We start from the raw sequence: 27,626 nt of genomic DNA, 5'->3' as shown, positions 1-27,626 counted from the left end.
TTTAGAGATGTTACAGGTCACTCACTGCCCTCACCATCTCTTCACGCTGACACTCTCATTTATTATCATGTGGTGTACTGTATATTGAGTGACTATAAGGGGGTTCACTGAGATAGACCATGGGACCTTCACCCACAAAAATGAAAGTTTGCCTCTTAAGTGAAGGGCACACCCAAGGTCACTTCTTTTTCACTCAAGGTTTTTTATTTAGCATATTTCACTCATTTCATAATCTGGAAATTAAGTTATTTGATTTCAGAGTGTACGAGAGACTAAATTTTGCAGATATTGTGATTTGTTATGAATTAAAATTTATTATTATTTTGAACTTGGCGCCCAGCCCTAGGGTGGATAACGTGGCAGACGAGCGTCCCACTGAGGCTTACGACCTATTTCTGTTTCGTAACCACTTGTTGCATTATTTTCTAGCCACTTGCCTTAACTTCTCATGGTAATTGTCACTATAAAATTGCTCTTGATAACCGGTCCTTCAGCCTGGTAATAAATTCCTCCGATGATGAATTAAGACAAGTCAGCCCTCGGTGACGTAGCTGAGTTGGAAGGGTTCAGACGATTGGTTACTTTAAAGTTTAAAGTAGAAGAAGTTTCCAACAATGACAACAGGACATATACATTTTTATATTTGAAGTTTACATTAACGTTGATGTTTAATATTTTTCCTTATTAGTTTTGGTTAGTACCATGCTGAGATAAGTTGGATGCTCAACGAATAGCAAGTACTACAATGTTACCACTCGTGGTAAAAGTCACATAATCTAGCAGTTTCTAGGATTCCTTGAGCTATCTTGTGGGTTGTTATCTCATCACTTTTAAAGATGATACAACTGAAATGAAGCCAATTTTAGATTTACTTGACAAATCTAAGCGCAGTGAGAATTTATTTGAGTAAAGGTCCAGAAGTGTTAGAGATCTACCATATAAATATATTGGGTATATACAAGTGAATATTATCTACTTTTGAAATTTCAAAACTAAATTTATGCAACACAGATTTATTAATAATAAATTTGACAGAGTTCAGGCAAATTTTGATAAAGTTTAGCAAATTTTAAGTGAATGTTAGCAATTATGTGAACAAGTTGTTGGAAGAGGGAGGTGGCAACAGTGATCACAACAGCTCTCTTGGATAAAGTGGAGGAGCGACACACAACTTACAGAAATGCAGAACCAGAATGATTTTTTGGGCAGAGCGGAAGATTTTGCGGACCAGGTGAGTGTATTTGCAGTGTATTTTAATAAGAAACACGTCCACTTAAGGGGAGATAGTGGCAACAATGACGGCGGAGGTGAGGATACCGGTATTGGGGTTTGACAGATGGCTCCAGCTGACCTGCTTTGGTGACCTGGCTGTTACCTTCTGGTCTCCAGGTCAACCCTCTCACTACCTCCTATGACAGGTAAAAGATGCTCGTAAAGGTAACATGGCTGTATGACTGTCAGGAAGATCACATTCATGGAGTAGTTTAAACCCCACGATTCGCATGGACCAACATCACTGTTCACGTGTTTATCTATTAAACTACTATTACCTCTATTAAAATACTATTAACTCTCTTCATTAAACTATTATTACCTTTCCACTACGTCTGAGTGAGAAAGCTTTAATATTCTCACATACAGATTACTTTTATTTCTCCACAGAATGCATCACAGTGGGCATATTTACAGGAACTTTTACTCCTTTTAAACTATCTTGATATACTTGCTGTCAATACACACTTAATATTACGATGTGAAGGTCTTTTGGGGGAAGAAAATGACCCAACCAAAATAATACTTAAACGGAGGTAATTAAAAGGTATTCATAGATAATTAGGTTTGCATGGTATATTTTTGTAAGAATATCTCGACAGGAGTGTGTGTGTCTGTGTGTCTGTGTCTGTCTGTGTGTCTGTGTCTGTCTGTGTGTCTGTGTCTGTCTGTGTCTCTGTGTGTCTGTGTCTGTCTGTGTGTCTGTGTCTGTCTGTGTCTGTGTCTGTGTGTCTGTCTGTGTGTCTGTGTCTGTCTGTGTGTCTGTGTCTGTCTGTGTGTGTGTGTCTGTCTGTGTGTCTGTCTGTGTGTTGATAGGCTGTTCACGCCATCAAATCCACTGCCTTTAGCTTGTATGGTATATCAAGTGTTACATATAGGTTATAGTATGGGTTATTAACCTCTTGTACAGTAGGTAGAAGATATATCAGGGTATTGACACATGCAGGGAAGTTTTTGATGTAGAAGTTTGTCATTGATGATATAATGTATAACTTAATGTGATTGTTTGATTGTAAAGGAAAATGACGTGACCTATTTTTTTTTCTTTGTTTTGTATTTGTTCAGTTTACTATGTAGAAGAAAATTGGTTCTGTTCATTGATGATTATGTATTAGTCACAGTTTTCAATTTTGATTATTTTTCTTATGGAGAGATTCTGGAAAAAAAAACGCTTAGTTAATTTGCTCTCCTAGTTATATAACATGGATCACCTGAAGATTTGCCCCCAGCTTATTTCACCTGAAGTTTAACCACCCTAAAACTAACCTAAGTTAATGTAACTTAATTTAACTAGGTAGCATTAGGATGGATAATGAGGTGAAATAAGCTGAGGGGCTGATGTTTAGGTGAAATGAAAACTTCTGTACAGTCATACATCAGGTTAAGTTTTGTATGTTGGCTAAAAGAAGAAACCATATAATTTAGCATAAAAGAAGCCGCATAATTTTGGTAAGGCGTGTCAACAAGACTTCTAAATGTTATGAATATTTCTTAGGGGTGTGTGTGTAATAAAATAATAAATAATAATAAATGGTTTATTAATAGAGTTGCAGCCGGTGGCTGAAAATATACACTTACATTTGATTTAGACATAATGATATAATATGCATTGAATACATTTACAGGGCTGTACAGTGCATAAATCAGGAGTTGTGTGTGTTTGTGTACAATACCATTTGGAGTAAGAATTGCCAAGGGACCACCATTTTTAGGTCTAGTAAATGATTTATCTACAGTAGTAGTATTTATTGATATTCATTGTAGCATTGCAGCTTTTTGCTTGGTATTTTTTGGGGGTAGGAAATTCACAGATGTGTTTATCATACACTGAATGTTAAGCTAGATAAGTGGGAGCATGGAAACACTAGGTTGAATGTGATGTTCAGTATGGGGGAGACAGCATGATCCAGGCGTAGTTTTGCTAAGGTTATGTTTGGGTGGCTCATGTGGTCTGCTTGTTTTGCATTACAGTATAACCATAAAATCAAGCAAATAAGTGACGATCCTGTGCAAAATCTTATCAAGAAACAAGGTTGTAGAGCTAGGCTGAACCATGACAGATTTATATTGAATGAGTTGTAGTTTGTGATTTTTATTATTTGACTTAAAATTTGTTTCATTCTGAGATTTACACTATTTTTCTTTCCCCCGATTCCAGTTTCTACGGTATAGTAAAAATTACCTGCCACACATAGCACGTCTATGCCTAGTGAGTACCTTCCTCGAGGATGGACTTCGCATGTGGTGGCAGTGGCACGAACAGCGGGAGTACATGGACATCTCTTGGGGTTGTGGCTACTTCCTGGCAACAGTATTCGTGCTCATTAACCTGGTAGGACAACTGGGAGGCGTGTTCATGGTGCTGTTCCGTAAGAAAGTTGAGGTGGCCTGTGGGTTACTTCTCTTCATTGTAGTTCTCCAGGTAAGACTTGATATGCTTGACACCTCTAATTAGCTTTTAACCTAACTTAACTTAACCTAATGGAGAATGATTTTATTTCCCAGGATTACTGTACTATGTCTGGATTGTAACATAACAAGAGGGTGAAATAACCATTATAGCATCATATACTGTATTTTGACAAGTATCTCTGTTCATATGCAAATGTACAATTTCATAACCATGTTTGTGATTCATTCACCGTTGCGTAAAGAATTTTTGCTATTCATTGCTTGGAAGCTTTTATACACGTGAATTACATTGTGTTTTAGTTGATCAGGTTGCAGATAGAATTTGGTTATGTTAAAGAATGTTCAGTAACAAGAAGCGTATTGGTTACAGTATCATGTTTGTTTGCCATTATGTGCTAAACATCTGTAACTTTGGCTAGACTTGTCTTGTCGGGAAGGTATTGGTAACATAGGTATCACTATATATATAGAAAGAGGGAAATGGAAGAGAGAAAGTATATACAGTAAAAGTTTAAAAGTCTACAAAACTAACAAGTGACATGTAAACAAAATGACTGACTTGCACAAGAAGTTATTGAGTTTTAGTGGGATAATGGAGCAAAAAGTGTTTAAAGTGACTACTGTAGATCTTGTTTACTGAATAATTGTGTTGAAATGATTATAATTAAACCAGTTGTCAGAATTAGTTGTACACTCCCTGAAATCCAAATTCAATTTCTAAGAAAAGACTAATGAATTTAAAATGAGACAAATCTCACAAGAAGAAGATTACATATATATAAATAGAATATTTAATAAGAGAGAATAAAGAGAGGAAGACTTTGGTAGCGTGGCCGTGTTAGTTATTTGAACTGTCAATACACTTATCTTATCTTATGCGTCAACACACATCTATTAAGTTCTTAAGGACGACTTCTCAAACACCGCTTCGTAACAACTGTTTATTAATTACGACAATGACATGGACACATTATTAACACCTTCTATTGAAGTTACTAGGACGCTATATTTACGTTAATGGGACATCATATTACGTTACTAGACACTGATTCTCGGACACGAACATGAAATGAATACACTTCCCACGTAAGTAACTCATCCCATGGAAAGCTCTGACAAAAACTCACGTGACCTAGGGGAGGCCTAGCAGGTGGTCCTGGGTTGTCTCTATGGGAGACTGCTTAGCTGGGCACCGGAGGAAAGTCGGGGAGGGAAGTCTTGCGTGACTCTCCTCCCGTGAGCGGGACTGGGCTGTGGTGAACCTCCTCCTCCGATCCCTGTGTGTCTCTCTCTCCCCGACTCTGTCTCTCTGACTCCCTCTCGCTGCTCCCCTGAGGGAGGGCTACGAGCGGGACTGGGGACGTAGTTGCTGGCCCTTCTTGGTTACAAGACACACTCTCGTGAGGGAGGACTAGGACGTCCTATATATTGGAAGATCAGCCGTCAGGTTGAGCTGATCGGGGGCGGCGGCGAAGGGTCTCCTTACATTTGCCCTCGCTAATGTAGGGTCAGGTCTGGACTTTTTCTGAGACTATAAGTTGTATATTCTGGAGAAATCTTCAGATGAATGCTTGCCTGTTAACATCGTTGGTGGGGCCGTGTGACATGAGAGGCTCTGGTTGATTTGTGGCCCCTTGACTTGGGCTCGAGGGTTACATTTTACCTGGCTAATGTGAGGTTAGGTCTGGGCCTTGTCTGAGATGTACTGTAGTTGTGTATATTGGGAGAGAGTCGGCAGGTGGTTTCTTACATGTTTGTTGGGGCCGTGTGACATGGGAAGGGGAGCTAGTTGATTTGTAACTCCTTGAGTGGCCGCGAGGGTTACCCTTACACTTGACCCCCCTAATGTTGGGTCAGGTCTGGACTGTTTCTGAGATGTAAGCTGTGGTCTGACAACCCATCACTACAAACTTTTTCTATGTAAAGTATATATACAACAATGTTCAACTGAGTATTCTGTGAATGTAGGGGAGGTAAACCATAACATAGTCTACAGGTAAACTTAAAGTAGCAGATGCATAGTAGGAGCCAGGAAACCGGAAAATCCCCAAAACCGGTTCAGTCGTGGTCCCGGGTTTGGGGGTCTTTACCTGTGCAGATATTATTTTCAGTTAGTGGGTTGAGGAGAGGTGTGTTACTGGGTCAAGGAGAGAGGTGTGTTACTGGGTCAAGGAGAGAGGTGTGTTACTGGCTCAAGGAGAGGCGTGTTACTGGGTCAAGGAGAGGTGTGTTACTGGGTCAAGGAGAGGTGTGTTACTGGGTCAAAGAGAAAGGTGTTACTGGCTCAAGAGGTGTGTTACTGGGAGAGGTGTGTTACTGGCTCAAGGAGAGGTGTGTTACTGGCTCAAGGAGAGGTGTGTTACTGGGTCAAGGAGAGGTGTGTGTTACTGGCTCAAGGAGAGGTGTGTTACTGGCTCAAGGAGAGGTGTGTTACTGGGTCAAGGAGAGAGGTGTGTTACTGGGTCAAAGAGAAAGGTGTGTTACTGGCTCAAGGAGAGGTGTGTTACTGGGTCAAGGAGAGAGGTGTGTTACTGGCACAAGGAGAGGTGTGTTACTGGGTCAAGGAGAGAGGTATTACTGACTCAAGGAAAGGTGTGTTACTGGTTTTAGGAGATGTGCCTAATTAATGCTCATGCACCCCATAGTTCCAAAAAACAATATCTTGCCAATTTTTAAACTTATTAAAATGACTTGTGCCACAATATCACTTGAAAAATAATAATATTTTTTATTACTGACATCATGGCCATTATTTAAGTCATTTTTCATGCTTGTGTGAGTTGGCAGTGGTTACTTGATGGCAACTTTCAATGATGCGCAGTTTCTTGCAGTCTCTAATGTTATATCTGGCATCCGCTCCCCATGTCCTTCTTGGTCTACCCCTGGCTCTCCTCCCCTCCACATTTAGGTAATGCATCTCCTCACCCATTTCATTTCATCCATTCTCTCTACATGCCCAAACCATCTCAGCCTGCCTCTATGTAGGACTTTGCCAATAGTACAGCCAGCCACCCTCTTGGCTTTGAACAGAGCTTTCTATCTTTCAGTGTCCCATTACACATCCACCTTATCATTCTCATTTCAGCTTGCTCAAGTCTACTGATGTCATCCACTTAGTTACTGCCCATGTTTCACTGCCATACAACATCATACTTCTCATTCCAACCGCATATATTCTTCCTTTCACTTGGAGGGAGGGTCCTCCTGCCATCAATAAAGCAACACCCACACTGCCACTGTTCATGTCACCAAGGTAACAAAACTCTTCGATGCGGTTCAGGGACATATCCCCAATGTTGACTCTCTCCAGCCTTTCTGTGGTCACAACACTTAAAAATGAGCAATATCCTGCAGTCTGCCATCTACTCCACTGCACCTTATACACTCATTGCACATTATAGAAGTTGCTGCTAATACCTTTCTTGCAAGGCAGCACATGGCCATTTACCACTTTCCACCCACACACTTGTTGATACTTTTGTTTTTCACCTCGTTCACATTGAAGTGCCTCCATTCGATCCTTCCACTTCTTAAATTTCTCCACTGCCTCTTCAGTACTATTTGTTACCAGCACTAAGTTATCAGCAGAATTTTTTGAAGGAATGATATACTGTAGTGCATGGTACAGTACTTTAGCTTTCCAGTGGATAGTGTGACATGTGGACGAGATGTGGCTCCTGTAAAATTAGATGAAAGTTTGAGTTATGTAACTTCAATTAATCTCATAATAATAACTTTTGTTACAGACAATAGCCTATCAAATTCTGTGGGACATGCAGTTCTTGTTCCGAAACTTGGCGCTAGTTGGTGGTCTGGCACTCGTCTTAGCCGAGAGCAAGAAGGAAGCTCGTACAATCTTTGCCGGTGTTCCGTCTTTGGGGGAGAACAAGCCTAAGACTTATCTCATGTTGGGAGGACGCATCCTTCTGGTGTTCATGTTCTTGACGCTAGTTAGATTTGAGTTCTCCGTCATGCAGGTAAGATGATAATTTATACTGTGTTAATGTACCTTATCTTTAGCCTTAACTTTTAAATCTTGTGTTTGAGTAACAGTAGAGTAAATCTTTTATTTGTTCTCACATAGACATCTGTGAGGTCTTGATTACTGTAGGTTACCACAATGTAGGAAGACAGTTATACAAGATTCCTTATTATGTATTCATCTAAGAAATTTTTCTGCATTAAGTTCTTTTCCTTAAAGTCTTATTAAAGATATGAAACTTCACTACCTCTCTCTCTCAGCCCTGTAACTGCATGCAACTGTCAGTAATACTCGTATTTTATTTTTCCTGTAGGTGTTCGAGATAGTGGTTGGAGGTCTTCTCATGGCTCTTGTAGCTGTGGGATACAAGACCAAGTTGAGCGCATTTATGCTAGTGTTAGTGTTGAACGTCTTCAATATTTACGTCAATGCCTGGTGGTCCATCCCAGCATATAAACCCATGAGAGATTTCCTTAAATACGATTTCTTCCAGGTAAGTATATTATTATTATTATTATTATTATAGATGAATACAGGATAATCACTGATAAATGATAATGATGAAGACTTGAAGATTTTGTTATTTTATGGTACTGTATATAGGTATGTGTCAATTAATTCCATGGCATAGATGATGCAGTCACAGACACATGAGGTATAAATACGCTGGAAAAAATTATGAAAAAATAATTAAAGGTTTTTAATTTGTAAATCAAAGCATGGGAGAAAATATCTTTCTTCTGTAACCTCAAATTTTCGTAAACCAAAATTTTGTAAATCGGGAAATACATTTAATAAGTGACAGGAAGGGTCTTAACCTCTCTCTCCCTCCCTCCCTCCCTCCCTCCCTCCCTCTTGTTATTCTGTCCATTATCATTCTTGATATCTCTATTATCTTCTTTCCTATCCTGTCTCTTCTCCTTCCATTTCTTTCACTTTAATATGGATCAAGTTGTTGGTACAGAAACATTAAATATTGGGTGAGAAAGATACAGGTGCAGAAAGTGTAGGAAATGGGCAAAGATAAGAGATTGGATTTCCCACACACACACACACACACACACACACACACACACACACATACATATTGGAAGTAAGCACAATAATAGACACGTGTTGAAGGTGTGCCCTCTGCATTATTGGGTTGGAGTGCTGTACCGTCAGTTGTGACTTATTTGATGGGTATTCCAAGTACGGTATAGTTTTTTGTTTTTAGATAAATTTGACTGGCGTTGGGTGGCTGTGAATGGAGTAGAAGACTGGATTGTGTGAGGTTTAAGCATCAGAAAGTATACACAAATGTGTGGGAGATTTTTCACTAGAATTGGTTACAATGTTGAGATGATGTAATAGTACTGTACAAGCAATAATCAACACTATGAAAATTTGATAGCGGTCACTTTCATCTCTTTCAACTTTCCTGTAACCTTTTCTTAAATATTTAAAGTTTATCAGCTAAGGATAGGCAAGGAGATTTATTGGTTGTCTGAGGTCATCCCATACGTCCTTGTCATGCCAGCTTTCGAGGTAAAATGGACACGAAAGGAGGAAAACTAATTACTGAAACCACAAATTTAAAACGTTAACTTGTATCCTTATTATCACACCTCCTCCCCCTGTCATTATCTCTGTATGTGAATGTGTTAAAGTTTGTGTAATACAGTAATTAAGTCATGTTAGTGCTACAGAAGTGAGATGCTCAGAAAGATACAGTACTGCATTACTACTTTACCGAATGTTTCCATATTATTGCTATAGTGATGTGAATTGATTGACGGATATATGGTTGATTGACGGGTGTTATTCATTTGTTCGTTTCAGACAATGTCAGTAATCGGAGGTTTGCTGATGCTCATTTCTCTGGGCCCCGGAGGTGTCAGCATGGATGAACACAAGAAGCAGTGGTAACCCGCCCGTTCACCCACCGCTCCATATTTTATTGTTTTATCACTAAAGCCACAAGTTAAAGTTGTTTTAGTATAGGTTAATAAATCTTGAAATATGGTGATACAATTTTGATATTTTAGGTAATTATCTCCTCCCTCCCTTTTTTTTTAAGGTATACTTAAAATTTGGTGTTATTACAGTATTCATTTACAAATATTTATACTGTATAGTTGAATTGTTGGAATAATAATGATCAATGTAAATATCCTAAGTGAGGCCTTTGTGTGTCATGAGAGTTTATATTTATCCATATTTTTAAAGTGTTTTCCCCAATGGGATGGTCTGAGCCGAGAATTTTAATGTTGAAATCGATTTATTGTTTTCTTTTTATGATTTATTTATTTACTTTTTGGGGGGTAAAGAATTGTCTGAATGGGTGGTAATTCCTGCTTTGTGTTCTCAACAAATTGACTACTATCTTGCAATATTTGGATTGATGCCTCGATTGTGAGAGGTTAGTCCTTTCTTTCATGTCTCCTACCGCCATTTGTATCTGTATATGTGACCTTGGTGTATATGACCTGTAATGGACACCATGCTGTGAACAAGTCTTTGCTTTGAAGTAAAAATTTTTTTTCAAACTGATGATTGGTTGCCATGCTACATTAATGGTGCGCTCGTGGCTCAAAACGGGGAGGTTTTTTCTTTCTTCCATAAGTCATCCTCTTGTCAGTTCTTCCTGTTTACCTGTGCTATGGTTAGCTTATTTAACATCACAATTTTATGGATATGCAGATAATACAGTACATTCTTTAGGCATCATTACAGTTTTGTAGAGGTTCATTCTCAAAGCTGTACAATTCTTTTTGCTACTGAACAATTTTACAGAGATACAGTACATTCTCAAAGCATCACAGTTGTTTGTGATTGATGTGGGTAGCATGGGCCATGGTTAAAGAAATGCCAATGGGTTTTTATTTGATATTGGAATGGGAAGGAAGCTTCATGTATTAATATCTGTTCTGCCCACAACTTTTGGCTTTGCAACATGTCAGTTATATTATTTTTGTATAGTTTTTAGTAGTAGGGGTGAGAACATTCCCCTGGCACAATGGATCTTGTATCCTTTTTTGCCTAATAATCCTCCTCAATTTTTTTTTATTGCTCCCTTGTTATTATTTAATGTTTGATGACTTTCATTCTAAGCTACACATAGGATGTTTCTTTGTCCTTTGTGTGTATGAAGGAAGTAAATAGATAAATACAATAAACTTTTAAATATACCCAGAGAAGGATAGTTTTGTAGAAAAAAGCTTGAAACTCAAAAAAAAAAGTGGTATCTTTTTTTTAAGGTTCCACAAGTCCTCAAAATCTTTCAAGCCCTTTTAATACCTTGAAAGTGTTTTATATTTATCTCAAAAGGTTTTATTAAACAGATATTCAATCTATGCTGTTACTGAAAAAGGTCTGTAACTTTTGTTAAGTGGCTCTAAATAAAGATTCTTCATATGTTCGGTCTTTTTTTGGGCGACCAACCTTATTTTATACTTTTCACCTGTGTTGTCTTTTACTGCCATTATACAAGGTGGCTGGGGGCTCGTGGAACAGTCCTCTTCACCAGTGTGTTTACAGGGGCTCTTCATATAAACATTCCACAAATAATTGTCTTTGAGGTACTGTATGGGTATATGTTTTAATTTGATACCATAGAATGTTTACTATTGTGAGTTACCTTCTCAAATTTAAACAAACACAGGGCTGCCACTGCACCAAACCTGACGAGCCCCTGTAAAAGCACTAGTGAAGGGGACTGTATGTGTTCTAACCACTGTCAATAGTTTTTCCAGCTGCCTTACCAGATATATTTTATTGTAGTGTTTTTCCTACCTAACAAGAGCTCCAAGATTTGTCTAGTTTGTCTTCTTATTTCGTACATCACACCAGCACTCGGTAAAGCCCAAATATTTTGTGAAGGATATAATATGATGGAAATAATGCTACCAAAAATGTAAGAGCAACTTTAAAACAAGCAGGTCAGTAAATTGTAATCACTCTGGGAGATAAAGGAAAGAAAGTGAGTATAATTAATGCTGTGACGAGCGATGTGAACAATTTGAATCGTTTAAAGATTATCTCGGGAGTATATTTCTCCTTCACAATAACCACCTACGCTTAACCTTCCCAAAATAGTCCAGTATTAAGGTGTTTAATCATCAGGTGAAATAAGCTGCGGGTTTATTGGTTAAGATAATAGAAGATGGATATTTAAAGACCCAATTGCGACTTCATAGGGTCGAGTTTGGTTCAACTATTGTGTCGTGTATTTTGGTCATCAACTGGACTTCGTATTAAGCATGTAGGTTGGGGGGTTCCTATTGCATACTAGCATGAGATTGGGGGGTTCCTATTACATGCTAGCATGAGATTGGGGGTTCCTATTACATACTAGCATGAGGTTGGGGGGGTTCCTATTACATACTAGCATGAGATTGGGGGTTCCTATTAATGTACATACTAGCATGAGATTGGGGGTTCCTATTAATGTACATACTAGCATGAGATTGGGGGGTTCCTATTACATACTAGCATGAGATTGGGGGTTCTATTACATGCTAGCATTGGGGTTCCTATTACATACTAGCATGAGGTTGGGGGTTCCTATTATTAGCATGAGATTGGGGGGTTCCTATTACATACTAGCATGAGGTTGGGGGGTTCCTATTATTAGCATGAGATTGCAATACCTTAAGACGCGTAACTATTTCCGTTTATTTTAAAGTCACGCTGCTGACTAAATTGGTACCTTGTTGTAATGTTTATAGGCAACAGGTAACTTATTTTAATTAACTAACCAGTAAGAATGTTTTCATAATCGTATTAAGGGTAATTAAAACTTCTACATTTCGTGTGTCATTGAAATCAATAAATGTTACAAACTTGTGAAATGTTCCTCGATAATGGTCACTGCCACGAATGCGTGAAATGAACAGCATTACACTTCTTGTCTTGTCGGATTCCTAAAAACGTTTGTATGACTGAATGGCTTGTAAGTGTAATGTGAGAAGTATAGTTACTATGCACTGTGAGTAACTAACGTTGCTGTGGGGTCTGTAAAAGTGACTCCAGTTACATCACACTTGGCATATATATTACAGAGTTTGGCAATGTTTTCCTCGGGCAATACAGTGAGGCGAGAAACCTGACAAGTGACTTTGTTTTAAACAATTTGTATAAGATATTAATGTGACCTAGCCATGGGTAGGGGGAGTGCCAGCTGTTTTTTTCAAATTATTGTAATTAGGTTGACCTCCTCATAGACCATCCGAGTGTGTGTGTGTGTTTAGTCAATAAGTTAACCCAAAACATGTGGCTGACTCCCCTGGCATTTCCGTTGTATTTTTATATTTTTTCTTTATCAACAAAGACGTGTCCAGATATATACAATCAATATATAGTATACTAAATCACCTGATGCATGTCAACAAAATATTACCTTATTAGCTATAACAAGATAAGAGTACAAAATGACATTGCATATTGACGTAAATTAAAAATTCAAACATTGTCTTGAAATAGGAGACAATTCATCTAGCTGAAAGGTTTCTTACGTTTCAAAATTAATTACCAGAAATGTGAAACGTTGTTGTGTTAATTACTTGTGTTGTATGTATGTATTTCTAGAGGTGTGAGGGGCTGTGCAACACATGTCCAATACACGTGATTTTTGCACACGTGTAGCCCCCTGGTGCATATGGTTTACACCTGTAGCCCCCTCCCCCGCCACCGTCACTCCACACCGCTGATTCATCCTCTATGACTGTACAGTTAGGTTAAAATTAGTTTGGCCATGAACGTGTGAATTATGTATCCCATATTAATATTATCCCTACAAGGACCACAATACACACCTACATTACTTAATAAAGTACCACTAAGTACCTGAGTTCAGTCTAATCTTAGCAGATAACTTTTATATTTAGATTGCCAACTAAAATACCCAAGCTTAAAGAAGTTATATTTATTGTTTACATGTATGTTGTTTTTATATATTTAAACAACGATATATGGTTTAAATAAGTATAAAATTTTAGTATATGTGGAGTGAGTGATATGAGAAAGGTGGCTGGGTGGAGTGGCCTCTTATTCACGAGTTATTTAGGGAGCAAGCTGGGCCGGGTACACACACACACACGCCCCTCCACACTAATACTCCCTCCAGTTCCTGCAAAACCATACTGACACCACCATGGATTCTCTACCTATGACTATGGACAGAGACTCCCTACAGCAGCTACTGGGTGAGATTGATACAGTATTGCTGGACTGTGATGGTGAGTATTGTGATGGTGTAACTATTTAGCTTTAGTTATCTCGAACTAGTTCTTGTGCCTGCATGACCCCAAGCAAATCCCCTTACCTGGACCCAATAAGAAAGACGAGTCAGTTAGGTCTTTGAATATGGAGCATTTGTCTATGTAATTAGTATACTGTATAAGCGTTTATTGCGTACTGTGTGTGATGTTATAGCCGACGTGCTCCCAGAAATATAAGAATTGCCTCAAACTTAACAAAACACTGTGAACGTTACGAACTTACGAATGTCGGTTATTTTCGAAGAATTGTGGTGAACTGTGCAGAAATATTTTAAGCTTAGTAATACTATAGAGATAATACGTGTACAGTTGTGAGAAAGGTGTTATCCAGCGAGACTCGGCCAAATATCTGAGGCTTCTTTCTGTTCTAACACTGAACACTGAAGATCGAAACGAAGAACGGACCGACCTCCCGAACGGCTAGTGGGCTGATATAAGTGGTAAAATTATAAAAAAAAGTAACATGTATTTGGTGTTGTCAGGTAAACTAATACAATTGATATAGTCTTGTTAGGTGTACAAATACAACAGGTATATAAATTAACTATGGGCGGTGTCATTTGGTTAATTTATTAACTAGAAAACGCGAAAAAAATAATTTTTCCCTGTAGTTCGGAGTCTCCTTCCAACGGTTCAAAGTTTCGTTCAGGCAGTTCGTAGTCCCAAGCTCAGGTGTAGAAGGGCTTTTGTTCGTAACTGTAGTACCTTTCGTTATTAGTTACAATTTTGCGGTTCTTGGACAAAATTTCATCGAACTTGATCTGAAGTACTGTATAATAGGTATTTTATTATTGATTATTATTATTATCATCATTGTTATGATACTTTCCACACCTGTTTTGGTGAAATTTCGTCCACATCTGTTTACGTATAATTGGCTTTACGACTGTTATATAATGATAGTTAAATATAGCCACTGTTTGACGACGCACACTCAGTCATTCACCACTTCCGCTTATATACTGTAATAGATCTCTCAGTGGGTTCATCTAGACTGAACCCCTGTTGTCGTATATATAGACAACAGTAACTCGCAAACCATTGAGTCACGGCTTAATTGATTTCGTTTAGTCTTGTGTGTATAAACGTTTGCCATAACATTCACAGGCAGATTATTCCAACAGTTACGACAGCTCTCACTCCACCTGAGGGTGACTGTGACCTCTACTGGGGCGAGCATCCACCAGTTCCACGTGTGAACGCTCGACTGTAATGTCCTCCTATAAACTTACATTAAAACCAGTGTTGCCAACTCAAGATTTCAGAAAGTCCCTAGATTCACTCTCAAAAGTCGCTAAAATGCCGCTAACGTGGGATGTCAATTAGCTAAAAAAATCGCTAAATATTTACGTGTTTTTAATATCAAAACATAGCCCGTATATTTTTATACATTAATTACTATACACATAGGCCTACTCTGAATACTTAATAGATGTGAAAACTTAAAAAAACCCGGGATAATTATCTCTGCAACTCACGTAATAATTCATAGAATGAATGTTCAACTAGTTTAAAGTACTAAACACTTACCAACAGAAAGGAGGTTACTCTAATATGTCAGCTAGTAGATCTTAATCGGCAACTTCTTCGATGAAATTACTGGAAGCTTCCTGTTGCAGAACCTGGATCATTGGAGCTTCCTGAAGCTCATGGTTGAGAGGGGCGTTGGTATGCACCCATGGAGCAGATTTTTCTTATCACATCCATAGGCAGTGTATAATAATGACAGCATTTTTCATGACGTCAAGGTCCATATTTGATGGCCATGATAGCATTTAAACTTCTGATACTTAGTCTGTTACGAAGTTTAATTTGAACAATATTCATGTGACTGAATATGCGTTCTACGTCCGCATTTGAGTGTGGTAGGGACAGCAGCGTTAGAGCTAACTGAGATATCCTCGTAAGATTTTCTCCCGTGGCATCTCTATATGACATTTCTGCCCAAAGGAAGAGAGTATCCGAGGCTTCTATCCATTTTATGCGGTGGACTTTCTTCCACTGAAAGTCGATTCGAGTGATAGTTGCTGCATCGTCAAAAACCATTTTGGCAAGATCTAATATGCCAGGCTTTATTGGTTGTTAGCACACATCAGCACTCAAAGAAGACATGGAGTGGAGAGCCCCAACATTTTCTGGCAACCGTTGGCGAAGTTGTTTCAGAAGTTCAACCAAAAAATGTATACAGTACATCTTCACCGGATATCTTCTTCATCTGTGAATTTACACTCTGACATCTCTCTCTCGAATTCAAATCCAAGATAGGGTTTCGGGCCCAAATAGTTCTCAAGCACATCATCTACATTTACCTTCCTCTCTGGGATAACAATCCTCGAGCTGAAAGAATCAATCAAGTGTACCAGGTCATTCAGGAGCTTAGTTGGATCGTGAACAGCAGCTTCAAATTTCTTATTTACATGCTGAACGTCTCCAAAAACTGACTTAAAAAATATGAGAAAGATGTGATTTTTCTTGTCGCTGAACATGGAATAAAGCTGCTCTGCTGTGTAACAGTGCTCTTCTTTTCTGCAAAGATCAAAATGCAGTTTCAGTTCATCCCATTGCTGTAGAATTCGTACACTGGCAGCCTCGATAGACATCCATCGCGTCTGGCATACCTGTACTAATTTTAAGGGAACCATTCCATCATTTATCAAACCATAAATTTCCCTGTACTTTGCTTGTGTGACAGCAGAATGAGAAAACCAATTACACCTGTATATGTTTCTCTGATCAAGAATTTGAGGTTCCTTGGTAGACATACACTCGTAGCATGAGAAACAGCAAGCTGTAAAGAGTGGCAAACACACATTATGGGAATAAGATGAGGAACTTCCCACTTCATCTTCGGGTACACACCATTATTCCCGCCCGTCAATACTGATGCGTTATCAGTACCGAGTGCAATGGGATTTTTTTTAGATCAAGCCCATTCCGTTTAAACGCAAAATTATACCGAGATTAATTAGATATATTCACACAGTACCAGTTAAGAGACGGTATCAAAGCAAAATCATTTCGAAAAACAATACATTTTGCCTAGTATTGAATGATCGTGTGGGGTTCGAGATTGTTTGGGTTCACACTCAGGATGGGATGGAGAAAGGAAACTCACAATGTGCTCTCTATATACATGTTGTATTGGATGTACAATGCAGCTTGGTGCTGGGAAGGCAGCATGGTTACAAGCGTGATGTAGAGAGAGCTGGTTGGTGAGGACGCTCAGAGAAGGACAGCTTGTGGGTCGCCATGCTCGCCAGCGGGAGAGAGGACCGCCAGGCAGCGGCGGAGGAGGAGGTGTTGCTGGCTGCGGCTGTAGGTAGAGAGAGAGATCACCACGAGGTCAGGTCTTAAATAGCGGGGGTAGGCGTGGCTTAGCAGTTGACCCCCGCTCCGTGGTGTATGGCGGCGCTGGTTGACCTAGACCACGAGGCATACACTGGGGAATTGGTGGGGTCGGCTAAGGAGCGACAAACAGCGTTTGTAGGGGAGAATTCCACTACAATCGTCTCTAATTGAATCTCGTTTGATTTTTGACGTCTTCGCTTTAATCTTGTTTATGTCAAATCAAAATGTTGTTGGTACATTGTTAAGCCTTCAGTTACGGGGAAAATTCATTGTGCAAGTCTTATGTGACTGAAGAATGATATTACATATTACACGTCAGTGATCTTTTATTTCCTAGTGTTGTTTTATGACGTATTTTCTTTCCTAAATCCTCTGTTGAGTAGGTATTAGTGAGTTAATTGATTCATGATAACTGTTGATTTGCGATTTGATAAGCTGTACTGTATTTTTTATTATTATTGTTGATTATAGATATTATATAATGACATGTAAGGTAATTTGTGGTTTATGATGGAACCACGTAGGTAAGTAAGGGGTATACAAAATAGGCTTATCTATCAATAAAATAAGGTGAAATTTATTAATAATATTTATAAAAACAATAAAGCTTATCAACAAAACTTTCCAATGAGTTTCTGAAATACTTACATACACAGGAAGGAAAATACATATATGGCAATGAAGTGTAATAAACCATGTATGAATTTCAGGTGTATTATGGCAAGGGGCACAAGGAATGGACCTCATACCTCGGGCTAATGAAGTCGTCAGTAGGCTGCAGGCGATGGGCAAGAACGTGTTCCTCATTACCAACAACTCCACCAGGACTCAGGACAGCTACCATGAGAAATGTCGCTCACTAGGGTTCAATGTTGACCAAGTGAGGAAATTTGTTACCCCACTTGATTTGACCTCACTATGACTGTGACAAAGGAAGATTAAATATATTGTTTGATAGCCGGACACATGTAGAAATATTTCCATGTCTTTATTTTGATATAAGTATGAAAATGTTATACTATACAGTATATACAAGCATGCAGTGTTACATAACCACTTGACCACTTGCATTATTAAAGAGCAAGATATAAAAATGGTTCAGTAGCTTGAGGAAGTTGAGATTTTCGATCACAGTTTTAAAGAAGAGGAGAATATTAGTGAAATGTTAATGGCAAATGAAATTCAAGGTGTCAATGGAGGCGAGGAGCAATGTGGAGGCCCTGTACACTCTTATAAGTTGGAATCTGAGAGAGAACTTGACTACACGAAACCCGACAGCTGACCGAAGGAAATCTTATTAAGTTAATGAGCGAATATTTGGAAGCCTGGCTTTATATTACATAGTGGATATAGGTACGGCAGCCGTATTGATGAACTGTGTTTTTAATGGTTAGATTAGGTTAAGTTAGGTTAATATAGGTTAGGCTTGTCAGAAAAAAGGCCATGGTGTTACTATCGCCTGTATACTGTAGTCTGCTCACCAAGCATGAGCATACAACTGCAGTAGCTGTATCCTGTGCTTTTTATTGGTCTTGTCATCAAGATTCTCGTCATTATAAACTTGAAGCTAGTTTGGTTAATATATTCGCTTTAGGACCATCCATGATTTAACACTTGGGATATTTCTATTGGTAAAGGTGGAGGAAACTCTTACTACCAGAAATAGCTTATGGAATTGAACCAAAATTTGTAGAGATACTACAGTAGTTAATTTGCCCAAGAAATGAATGCACATCAAATTTACAAGAGGCCTGTCTCATCATCTAATAATCTATTTTCAGCAAAAGAGATGGATTTGGTTACTGAATAAGTACCTTACTTCCAGGACCACATCCTGTCTGCACCCTACATCCTGGCCCAGTACCTGAAGGAGATCGACTTCAGGAAGAAGGTGTATGTGGTGGGGGCTCCAGGTCTTGCCCAGGAGATTCAGAAAGTGGGAATCCAGTGCATCGGAGTTGGGGTAAATATATTTGTACACTATTAGCTACAGTAAAACCCCCGTAATTTGGCACATATGGGGCCCGAGGCCTTGCCAAATAATTGAACTTATCGGTAATGTCAATTTGTCGCTTATAACTCGACTCCTGTTGACTTGGCACTAATTTACTGACTGCAGTGAAACCTCCATATGATCCGTTAAATGGGGGTTTCACATCTAACGGATCCTTGATGTAACAGACTTTCCTCTTCATATTGTCCTTTAAATGGGGGTTTCATTGTACTTCACAAATTGTCACCAAGTCAAAAGCAGGAGAGTCATGAGTGAAAACTAAAATCTGTAATGGTTATCCAGTGCCGTGCTGATTTATGTCAAATTCTGACTTATTGGATGCTGAGTTATGGGGATTTGACTGTATGGCCGTGAATGATAATACAGGAGAAGCCCATATTCATTAAGTGGTGTGAGACTGAATTTGTTTCATATAAAAAGGTTTTTCATAAAAAATGCTGCAGTACAGTACAGTAGAATGTTTAATTTAAAAAGTTTTATAGTTAGAATCAATATTTTGAAAGCCCTGTGTGTGTGTTGGTGTACATGGATTGTTACTGTGAAAATGTTGTATGGGAGAGGAAGACTCACATGGGTGACACTGACACTTTGCAGCAGTGGATGGAGGAATACTGAATGAACAAAAATATTGTTAAAAGAAATTAAGCTTTTGGAATGCAGGTAGATGAATAAAAATCTATTGGGTCAGCAGTCTCGGCCTTATAGTATGAAGTAAATGTTGTATTTTCCTTATTCCAGCCTGAAAAGGTTGAAGGTTCTCTATACAATGCTGTGGCTCAAGGCACCTTAGGGCTTGACCCCAATGTGGGTGCTGTTGCTGTCGGCTTTGATCGGGATTTTAATTATGACAAACTTCTTCGTGCTACAAGTTACCTGGCAAACCCAGAGTGTCTATTTCTGGCCACCAATACAGATAAAAAATATGTTGTCACTGGTACCAGACACCATCTTCCTGGTAAGTCAAGTTGACCTTCTGTTGTGACGACTTTATTTCTGTTGTAACTAAAGTTTAATAATTATTCAAGGTTATTTTCTTATGTTTGTGCAATTTTATTAGTTTGCTGTTTTAGCCCTTGAGTGACGTTGTTGGAAAATACATACAGTACACTGATCACATTACAGCCGCCATCGTAGTGCTCTTAGCACAGTGGTCCCTCGGTTAACGAGCGCCTCGGTTAACGAGATTTCGGTTAACAAGTTACCTTTCATAAGATTCTTAACTTCGGTTAACGAGCAATCCCTTGATTAACGAGTTTCTTACGAGCCAACCTCCACATGTTTTAGCTTGCATTTGGCGGTCCACCAGCTGTAATATTAGTCCGCCAATACAGTAATCGGTTCTAGGGCTTAAATTCCTTACCCTTTTAGTAAATATCAAGAAGTTTATACTATTCAATAATTTTAAAAGTTTAATATTAAATTTTTTAGTCATTTTAACAATTATTGAACATAATTGAAGGTAGGGTCACTAGTTTGTGGCACGCCATCCAGCCTGCCAACACAGCATACAGGAGTCGGTCTTTGTGTCTTTTCAGTGGAGGTAACATCTTGCTTGAGACTCTCTTCAACTAAACGCTTTTTTTCTGTGTTTACAAGCAAATTATTGGTCATTTTGAAATTTATTTTACATATTGACAATATAGTGCAGTGCAGTGTTGATTTAAAGAAAATAATCTTGAATTACACCAAGAGAACTAAAATTTTATGGGTGAAATGGCACCATGGGGGTGACTTCTCTTCCACCCCAATGCCTTCTCTTCTCCCTTCTCCTCCACCCCCATTCTAATTCCCATTATCATCATCCAGGAGCCTTCTACATACACACCTCAAAGTAAGTGTACTTTACTACCTTTTTTGTTGAATTTAGGCAATTTTCGATGAGCTGGAACCAATTACCTAAAAACCCATTGAAACAATGGTTTCGGTTAACGAGTTTTTCAGTTAACGAGCAACCTTCTAGAACAGATTGTGCTCATTAACCGAGGGACCACTGTAATGCTGTTTTGTTCTTTGTCTCCTTCACCTTGATCTGTGACCAAAATTTAGTCACATTGGTCAGCCAGAATTAATCATTTTATATTGAACAATTGCAAATCCTTACCCTTCTCAATTTACTCTAAGGCATTTGCAGTAATTCAGCGACAGATTTCAGATAAACAGTACAGTATTGTCATTCTGTCTAGATAAAAGAAATTAGTTCATCTATCTTTGTAAACTACTGTAGTACCGTATGTTATATTAAGGTGTATTTTAATATCCTACCGTAGAGATACAGCCCTCTATTATTTGGAATGCTGCCAAAAGGTTAGGTTAGGTTAGTTGTCTAAAGCATTATATCTTACTCGGAACTTAATTTAGTTTGCATCTCTGGATCTTAGGCTGTCTAAGAGTGGTTCATATTTTACATAAAGTCATACTTTAGGAAGCAAAATTATCATTGTTGTACTTCATTTGGTGGCAGAAGATGTCTCAAGTGGTTACTTTTCATTCATCCTTGCATAGCTGATTTTTTTTTTTTTTATTAAACTTTTTTGCTTCTTGTGGTTACAATTTTTGTCTTGATATTTTTCCCTCTCTGGAATCAAGAACAAACACAAATGTTCCCATCATTCAGTCTGCACAACAAGGCCCCATATATCACTCTGGTTTACCCTTGTTGCTTTATGGATTTGGTTATCTAGAATTAAACTGATACTATATATAGGTTAATTAGACTTCTTAATGTTGAATGAAACTTTACTATAACTCTTTTATGTAGGTTGTCAAGAAGTAATTGTGACATCCTCTGTATTTAATGTTTTCTCTGTGATTCATGAAATACATTATACTGTACTTACACTGTCACTGTTTCAGCGGCTGGAATCCTTGTCAACGCCATTGAGAACGCCTCTAGTCGGCCGCCCAGGGTGATGGGGAAGCCTTCCCTCAATATGTTGTACATGCTTCAGGCCCGCTATAATGTGCAGCCTGAGAAAACTCTCATTATTGGAGACACGTAAGCTATGTCATTCTATGCTTTGTACAGTATAGTGGTCACTTCAGCACTGTAACAATGCTTTAAGTGGTGCTTCTCATTTTCATCATAGGTGATTGACTCCATAAATCTTAAAATAAAAATTCTCGTCATTTGTCACATAATATAAAAAAAGAAAAATTGTATGCTGATATGTAAATAAATCCTTTTTACTATTAAAGAGTCACTTTCAGGACATTTTTAATGCCTGAATTCAAACTGATATTTTCGTTCACTCCCAGTGTCTACCTTACCGGTATCTTTTTAGGAAAGTACATCATCATTAACAAAAGCTGTAATGTGTTTATGATGATGATATACTGTACTAATGAGAAAGACTATACAGGGGTATGTATAAAATTAGATAATAAATGTTGTGCAGAAGTGCCACATGATTTCAAACCCTCTACCTAAGTTCTGCTTTCCAAACAGTTTATGTCAGGACAAGTGTGTGTAATGGACTGTAGGGTTGGTAGATGACACAGAAACAGTGATGGCTAACTATAAATACTGTACTGTACTGTACTATACTGTAGTGTACTTTAGTGTACTCTACTATACTGTAATGTACTATACTGCACTGTACTGTGTTGTAGTGTACTGTACCGTAGTGTACTGTACTATACTGTAGTCTACTTTAGTGTACTGTAGTGCATTGTACTATACTGTACAGTACTGTAGTGGTTAATGGCACGAAATCATCATCTGTATCCGTAACAAGCGGGATATCACAGGGCAGTGTATTGGGCTCGCTGTTGTTTGTTTGCTTTATAAATGACATGCCTGAAGCTGTACATTCCTCCATACAAATGTTTGCGGACGATGCCAAGTTATTCTGGGAAATTAAGAACCAAGTTGACTGTGAAAAGCTGCAGAAAGATCTGTGAGCTTCAAGAATGGTCGAGGAAATGGCTGCTGAGATTCAATGTCACGAAGTGTAAGAGGCTGCACCTGGGACGTACCGACGGTAAGGAGGCGCATCATATGTCCCAACGGGGCGAAGAGACTGCATTAATTGAGACTGAATGTGATAAGGGCCTAGGTGTGTATGTTGACAATGAACTGAAGTTCTTGGGCCATTGCGAGAAGAAGGTAAATCAGGCAACTAAGTTATTAGGTCTTATAAGAAGGTTGTTCAGATATCTAGACGGTCCGTCCCTCGTAACGATCTTCAAGAGTGAAGTGCTTCCCCACCTGGTGTACTATCACCCCATCTGGTCCCCAAGATATGCCAGGGACTGTCAACTGATTGAAAATGTCCAAAGGTGGGCCACCAGACTGGTGCCTGCACTGGGGCACCTCAGCTACCTGGAGAGATTGGAGCACCTGAACTTGCCTAGCTTATACTACAGACAGGCAAGGGGAGATCTGATTGAGGTGTACAAGCATCTGAAGGGCTCTACTCAGTCGAGTGTCCTTACCTGGAGCTGGTGGACTCTCGCCCCACAAAGGGTCACAGCTCAAGGTTAAAGAAGCCCAAGTCCGGAAAACTGTAAGGGGTAACTTTTTCGGAGTGAGAGTTGTGAACTCTTGGAACAATCTGCCAGCGAGTGTTGTGATGGCACCGAGTGTAAGCTCTTTCAAGACCAGACTGGATAAGCACTGGAGAAGGTTCTATTATATTCAGGAGCCAGTGCATGCCCAGTACCTGCCAACAGTGCGTAACAGAGACGTAACCAATCGCCCAAGCGGCTAACGAGCCGATCAGTGGTGAAGAGGATAAAAGAAAAAAAAAAGTAGTGTACTGTAGTGTAGTGTTCTGTACTATGCTGTACTATACTGTAATGTACTGTATTGTAGCATGCTGTACTATACTGTAGTGTATTGCACTGTACTTTACAGTACTGTATTGTAGTGTACTGGACTGTAGTGTACTATATTGTAGTGTACTATACCATAGTGTACTGTACTATACTGTAGTGTACTGCACTGTAGTGTACTATACTGTAGTGTATTGTACTGTAGTGTACTGTACTATACTGTAGTGTACTGTACTATACTTTACTGCACAATAGTGTACACATAGTGTACTGTACTGTACTGTACTGTAGTGTTCTGTACTACACTGTACTGTACTTATACTGTACTGTAGTATACTATTCTGTACTTTATTATACTTTACTACTCTGTACTGTAATATACTGTACTCTGTTGTGTAAAAGGTTACATATATGCTTGGACCAATGGACCATATGGAACTTATTACAGTATCTTTCCTTTCCCCAGGCTAGACACAGACATCCTGCTCGGTAATGAGTGTGGGATGTGGACAGTGCTGGTGCTGAGTGGTGTCACTACCTTACAAGAAGCCCGCCAGCTTACCACAAATCAAGACCCACAGAAGCAGAAGCAGGTGCCCTTGTTTTACCTTCAGTCTGTGGCTGACATTCTCACACTGCTTGATGAGCCAGTGAGCAATCAAGTAAGTGAACAACAATAATGCTGTTTCTGTGGTGAAGTTAGAAAAGCACTTGAAAAAATCCATGATGTGTAATCAGCAAATACCCCAAAACAAGTTTGAAAAACAGTTGAGCTAATGACTGTATTCTTTATGTATGGTAGTGTAGATTATCTCATTGTCACTGGTGTGTATAGTCTGTCTGTATCTCTCTGTACATTAACTTTTTCTTATTAAGGTCCTCCAGCATCTACATTATTGGCTACAAGGTTATCTGTAGATCAAACAAGGATTTCATCAGTAGTGTCAACATTTTAGAGATTTTTCTTGATACTGTATGTAGATTATGTAGAATTTCTTCAATATTTGTAGCTGTACTGACATTTTTTTTATTATATTTACTGAACCTTCTAGAGCCTATTAATGATGGTAAACTGAGATGTTATTGATGTGTTGACATTCTTGGATATCTTCATTATTTGTAAAATGTAATGAAGATTATATTGTCCGATGCATTTATCAGCCATTAACTTCACTGAAACATTTTTTTACAATTACAGTATAGATTAATTTTCAGTATTGTTTGTGTTGGCTGTTGGTTATTATTTTGAAACTTAAAAGCATAATTTATTTTCTTAGTGAGCAATTTCTCCATAATCTTTCAGAGGTTATGCTTTATGCTAAAGCTTTGGTAACTTAGACGTGCTGTGTATCAGAATTTTGATAATTCAAATGTTTTTTTGTTTTCATTTGTGAAAAAATACTGTATAAAAAGGATTGTTTTCTATTATTATTTTGCTGTGGCAACTATACATTTAATTTTCAATTTAATTTAGCATTTTCATTTTTGCCCTTATTTTTATGTAATGTTTCTCTGAGGTCAACAACCCCTCCAGCATGTGAGGTGGTAATGTAGCTGTTGTTGTCAGTAAGTCTGATCACAAGTCCAACATCTAGATTTAAAAAGACAATGTTAATATCATCCCCAAACTGATGTTATGAGAACATATCTATTTAGATGGCGTTTCAATGTAATTTTATGCATCATCTAGTATTCTAACAGAAGTTAGTCACATAGTGTGTTCTTATGGGAAAAACTTACACATGAATCTTTGAGAGTACAGCCCATGTCTGTTGCTGCTGAGCTATAGTTGGTTCTACTTAAGTTGGTGAAAGCAAACCCTGTCCCCAGTGGACCTGACTGGTGGATGCTAAACGGGGGACAGTGAGCCATACTTTTGGTCACCAGTCGAGCCCAGGCATTGTTATGTTCGTTGATGGGTTGTGTCTTTTCACTCTTTAACGCTTAGGCCCTGGGGGACGTTCCAGAACGTCCGCCTATTTCCCTGCCATTTTTATTTTTGTATTTATTTATTTTTTATTTTTGGAAAAGTTGATTTTTTTCTCGATTTAACCCCGCAGGGGGGGTACTGCCAGCAGCACCCTAACCCGGGGCTTAAGGTTTAACCCAAGAAAAGTGCATTTATAAGTCAGAATGGTAAATGCCCCATATATTCCGAGTTATCAAGGGTTTACTGTACTCCTTAACCTCTTTTGGGTTAGGATGACTGTAAATATCTCTCTCATGCTGTCAACTTTCTGGTCTCAGAGAAACACTCTGGGTAAAGTTCCAAGTCTTGTTTTGTGTACTTTATTCTACTTATCTTTGTGTTCTTCACTATTCTTCCTTCCATGCCAGGAGAGAACATCAGCCTACTCTGATAAACTATGGCACTGCATGAGTTTTATATATACAGTATTTAAGTTATTTACAATTTTGTATTTTAATATATATAGCAGTGTAGAAGAAAATAAAAAAAGTATTACTCGTGCCAGTAACTTAGAGGTCAGATACTGTTTTTGTATTGCATATTGTAATTATTGTACATTAGTAAATTCAGTACAGTATTAGAGATTTAAAGTACAGTAGTGTTGTCATTATAATCTGGTAGAACACGTTATCTCTCGGAGGAAACTGAAGATTATCCAGTATTGTATGTCGTAAACTCTCATTTTAATAGGTACATTTACACAACACTGAATAAACATTATAAAAAATATAAATATTAAAATTGTCAACACTTAAATATAGATATATTTATATAGTAATTACTGATGTGTTACTACTAACAACTGGTTTATGACTTATTAAATTAAACTAAAACTTGTGAAAATATATTTATAGAAGACTGGATATATTGTGAAAAGTATGTAAACAATGGATAAAACTTTGTTTGAACTTTGATTTTAAATAGCCTAAAACACTTTTGGCATAAATTTTAAATTACAGTACAGTATTTACAAAAGCTTAAGAACAGAGCTTTTCTCTCTCCTCCAAAACTTATGTGAGCACTTGTGGTCTTGTTTAAGTTTAGAGTTATACAAAGTAATGTACAGTATAGTCAAGCAACATTTAAAATGAATTATTATAGCAATTATTGATGATATCAGTGTCAGGATTTTAAATACAACTATGTTTTATGCATCTTTAAGGTGTTTGTCCACACTAGCAGTGAAAATCTTCAGCAGCACTCACAATATATGATATATCATGTTATAACAGCAATAGTAAGGCATGAGTTTGGTGCAAATATGTATTGTATTACTGTAAAAGATGCCGGCAGAGAACTGTTAGTGTTGTATTTACTGGCGTTGACTTTCAGTTATGTGATTACAGTAACAAATCTATTTACAAGTTAATAAAGAAAACTGGTGAGGTTGGACCAACACAGATGTGAGGGTGGACCACCAGATGGGTCACTTGCACCTCACAGTTCAGTTTCATGGATAGTTGCTTGCTCATACTTGCTTGTGTCCTTCCTCTGGGCCCTGAGTAGTAAGATGGATTAAAATTCAATATTTAGTAATACTGTACCTGGAGAAATCCAATATTATTCTGATATAACACATTTCTTTCCCTTTTGTCT

General features: G+C 38.3%; 3 protein-coding genes across 3 annotated transcripts in view; 2 read left to right on the top strand and 1 right to left on the bottom strand.

The window, feature by feature from the left end:
- The first annotated feature begins 1,093 nt into the window (after window positions 1-1,093).
- Window positions 1,094-11,064, top strand: LOC121865251 (surfeit locus protein 4 homolog). The gene is made up of 5 exons (XM_042364610.1): window positions 1,094-1,231; window positions 3,431-3,694; window positions 7,431-7,661; window positions 7,980-8,159; window positions 9,488-11,064. Exons 1-5 carry the CDS (start codon window positions 1,181-1,183, stop codon window positions 9,572-9,574), a joined length of 813 nt encoding a protein of 270 aa, XP_042220544.1. The 5' UTR covers window positions 1,094-1,180; the 3' UTR covers window positions 9,575-11,064.
- Window positions 11,065-13,692: 2,628 nt separating this feature from the next.
- LOC121865250 (glycerol-3-phosphate phosphatase-like) lies at window positions 13,693-26,938 on the top strand. The gene is made up of 6 exons (XM_042364609.1): window positions 13,693-13,884; window positions 17,985-18,154; window positions 19,100-19,237; window positions 20,027-20,243; window positions 22,142-22,283; window positions 24,528-26,938. Exons 1-6 carry the CDS (start codon window positions 13,800-13,802, stop codon window positions 24,739-24,741), a joined length of 966 nt encoding a protein of 321 aa, XP_042220543.1. The 5' UTR covers window positions 13,693-13,799; the 3' UTR covers window positions 24,742-26,938.
- Window positions 26,523-27,626, bottom strand: part of LOC121865249 (reelin-like) — a 44,672-nt gene continuing 43,568 nt past the window's right edge. Inside the window, exon 65 of the mRNA XM_042364608.1 lies at window positions 26,523-27,528. Coding sequence (XP_042220542.1) covers window positions 27,468-27,528 — 61 coding nt within the window. The 3' untranslated portion in view covers window positions 26,523-27,467. The remainder of the gene's footprint in view (window positions 27,529-27,626) is intronic.

Source organism: Homarus americanus, unplaced genomic scaffold, assembly GCF_018991925.1.
Source record: "Homarus americanus isolate GMGI-L3 unplaced genomic scaffold, GMGI_Hamer_2.0 scaffold16889, whole genome shotgun sequence".
Taxonomy (NCBI): Eukaryota; Metazoa; Arthropoda; class Malacostraca; order Decapoda; family Nephropidae; genus Homarus; species Homarus americanus.
The sequence above is the reverse complement of the archived record's forward strand: the minus strand, read 5'-3'. Positions and strand labels throughout refer to the sequence as shown.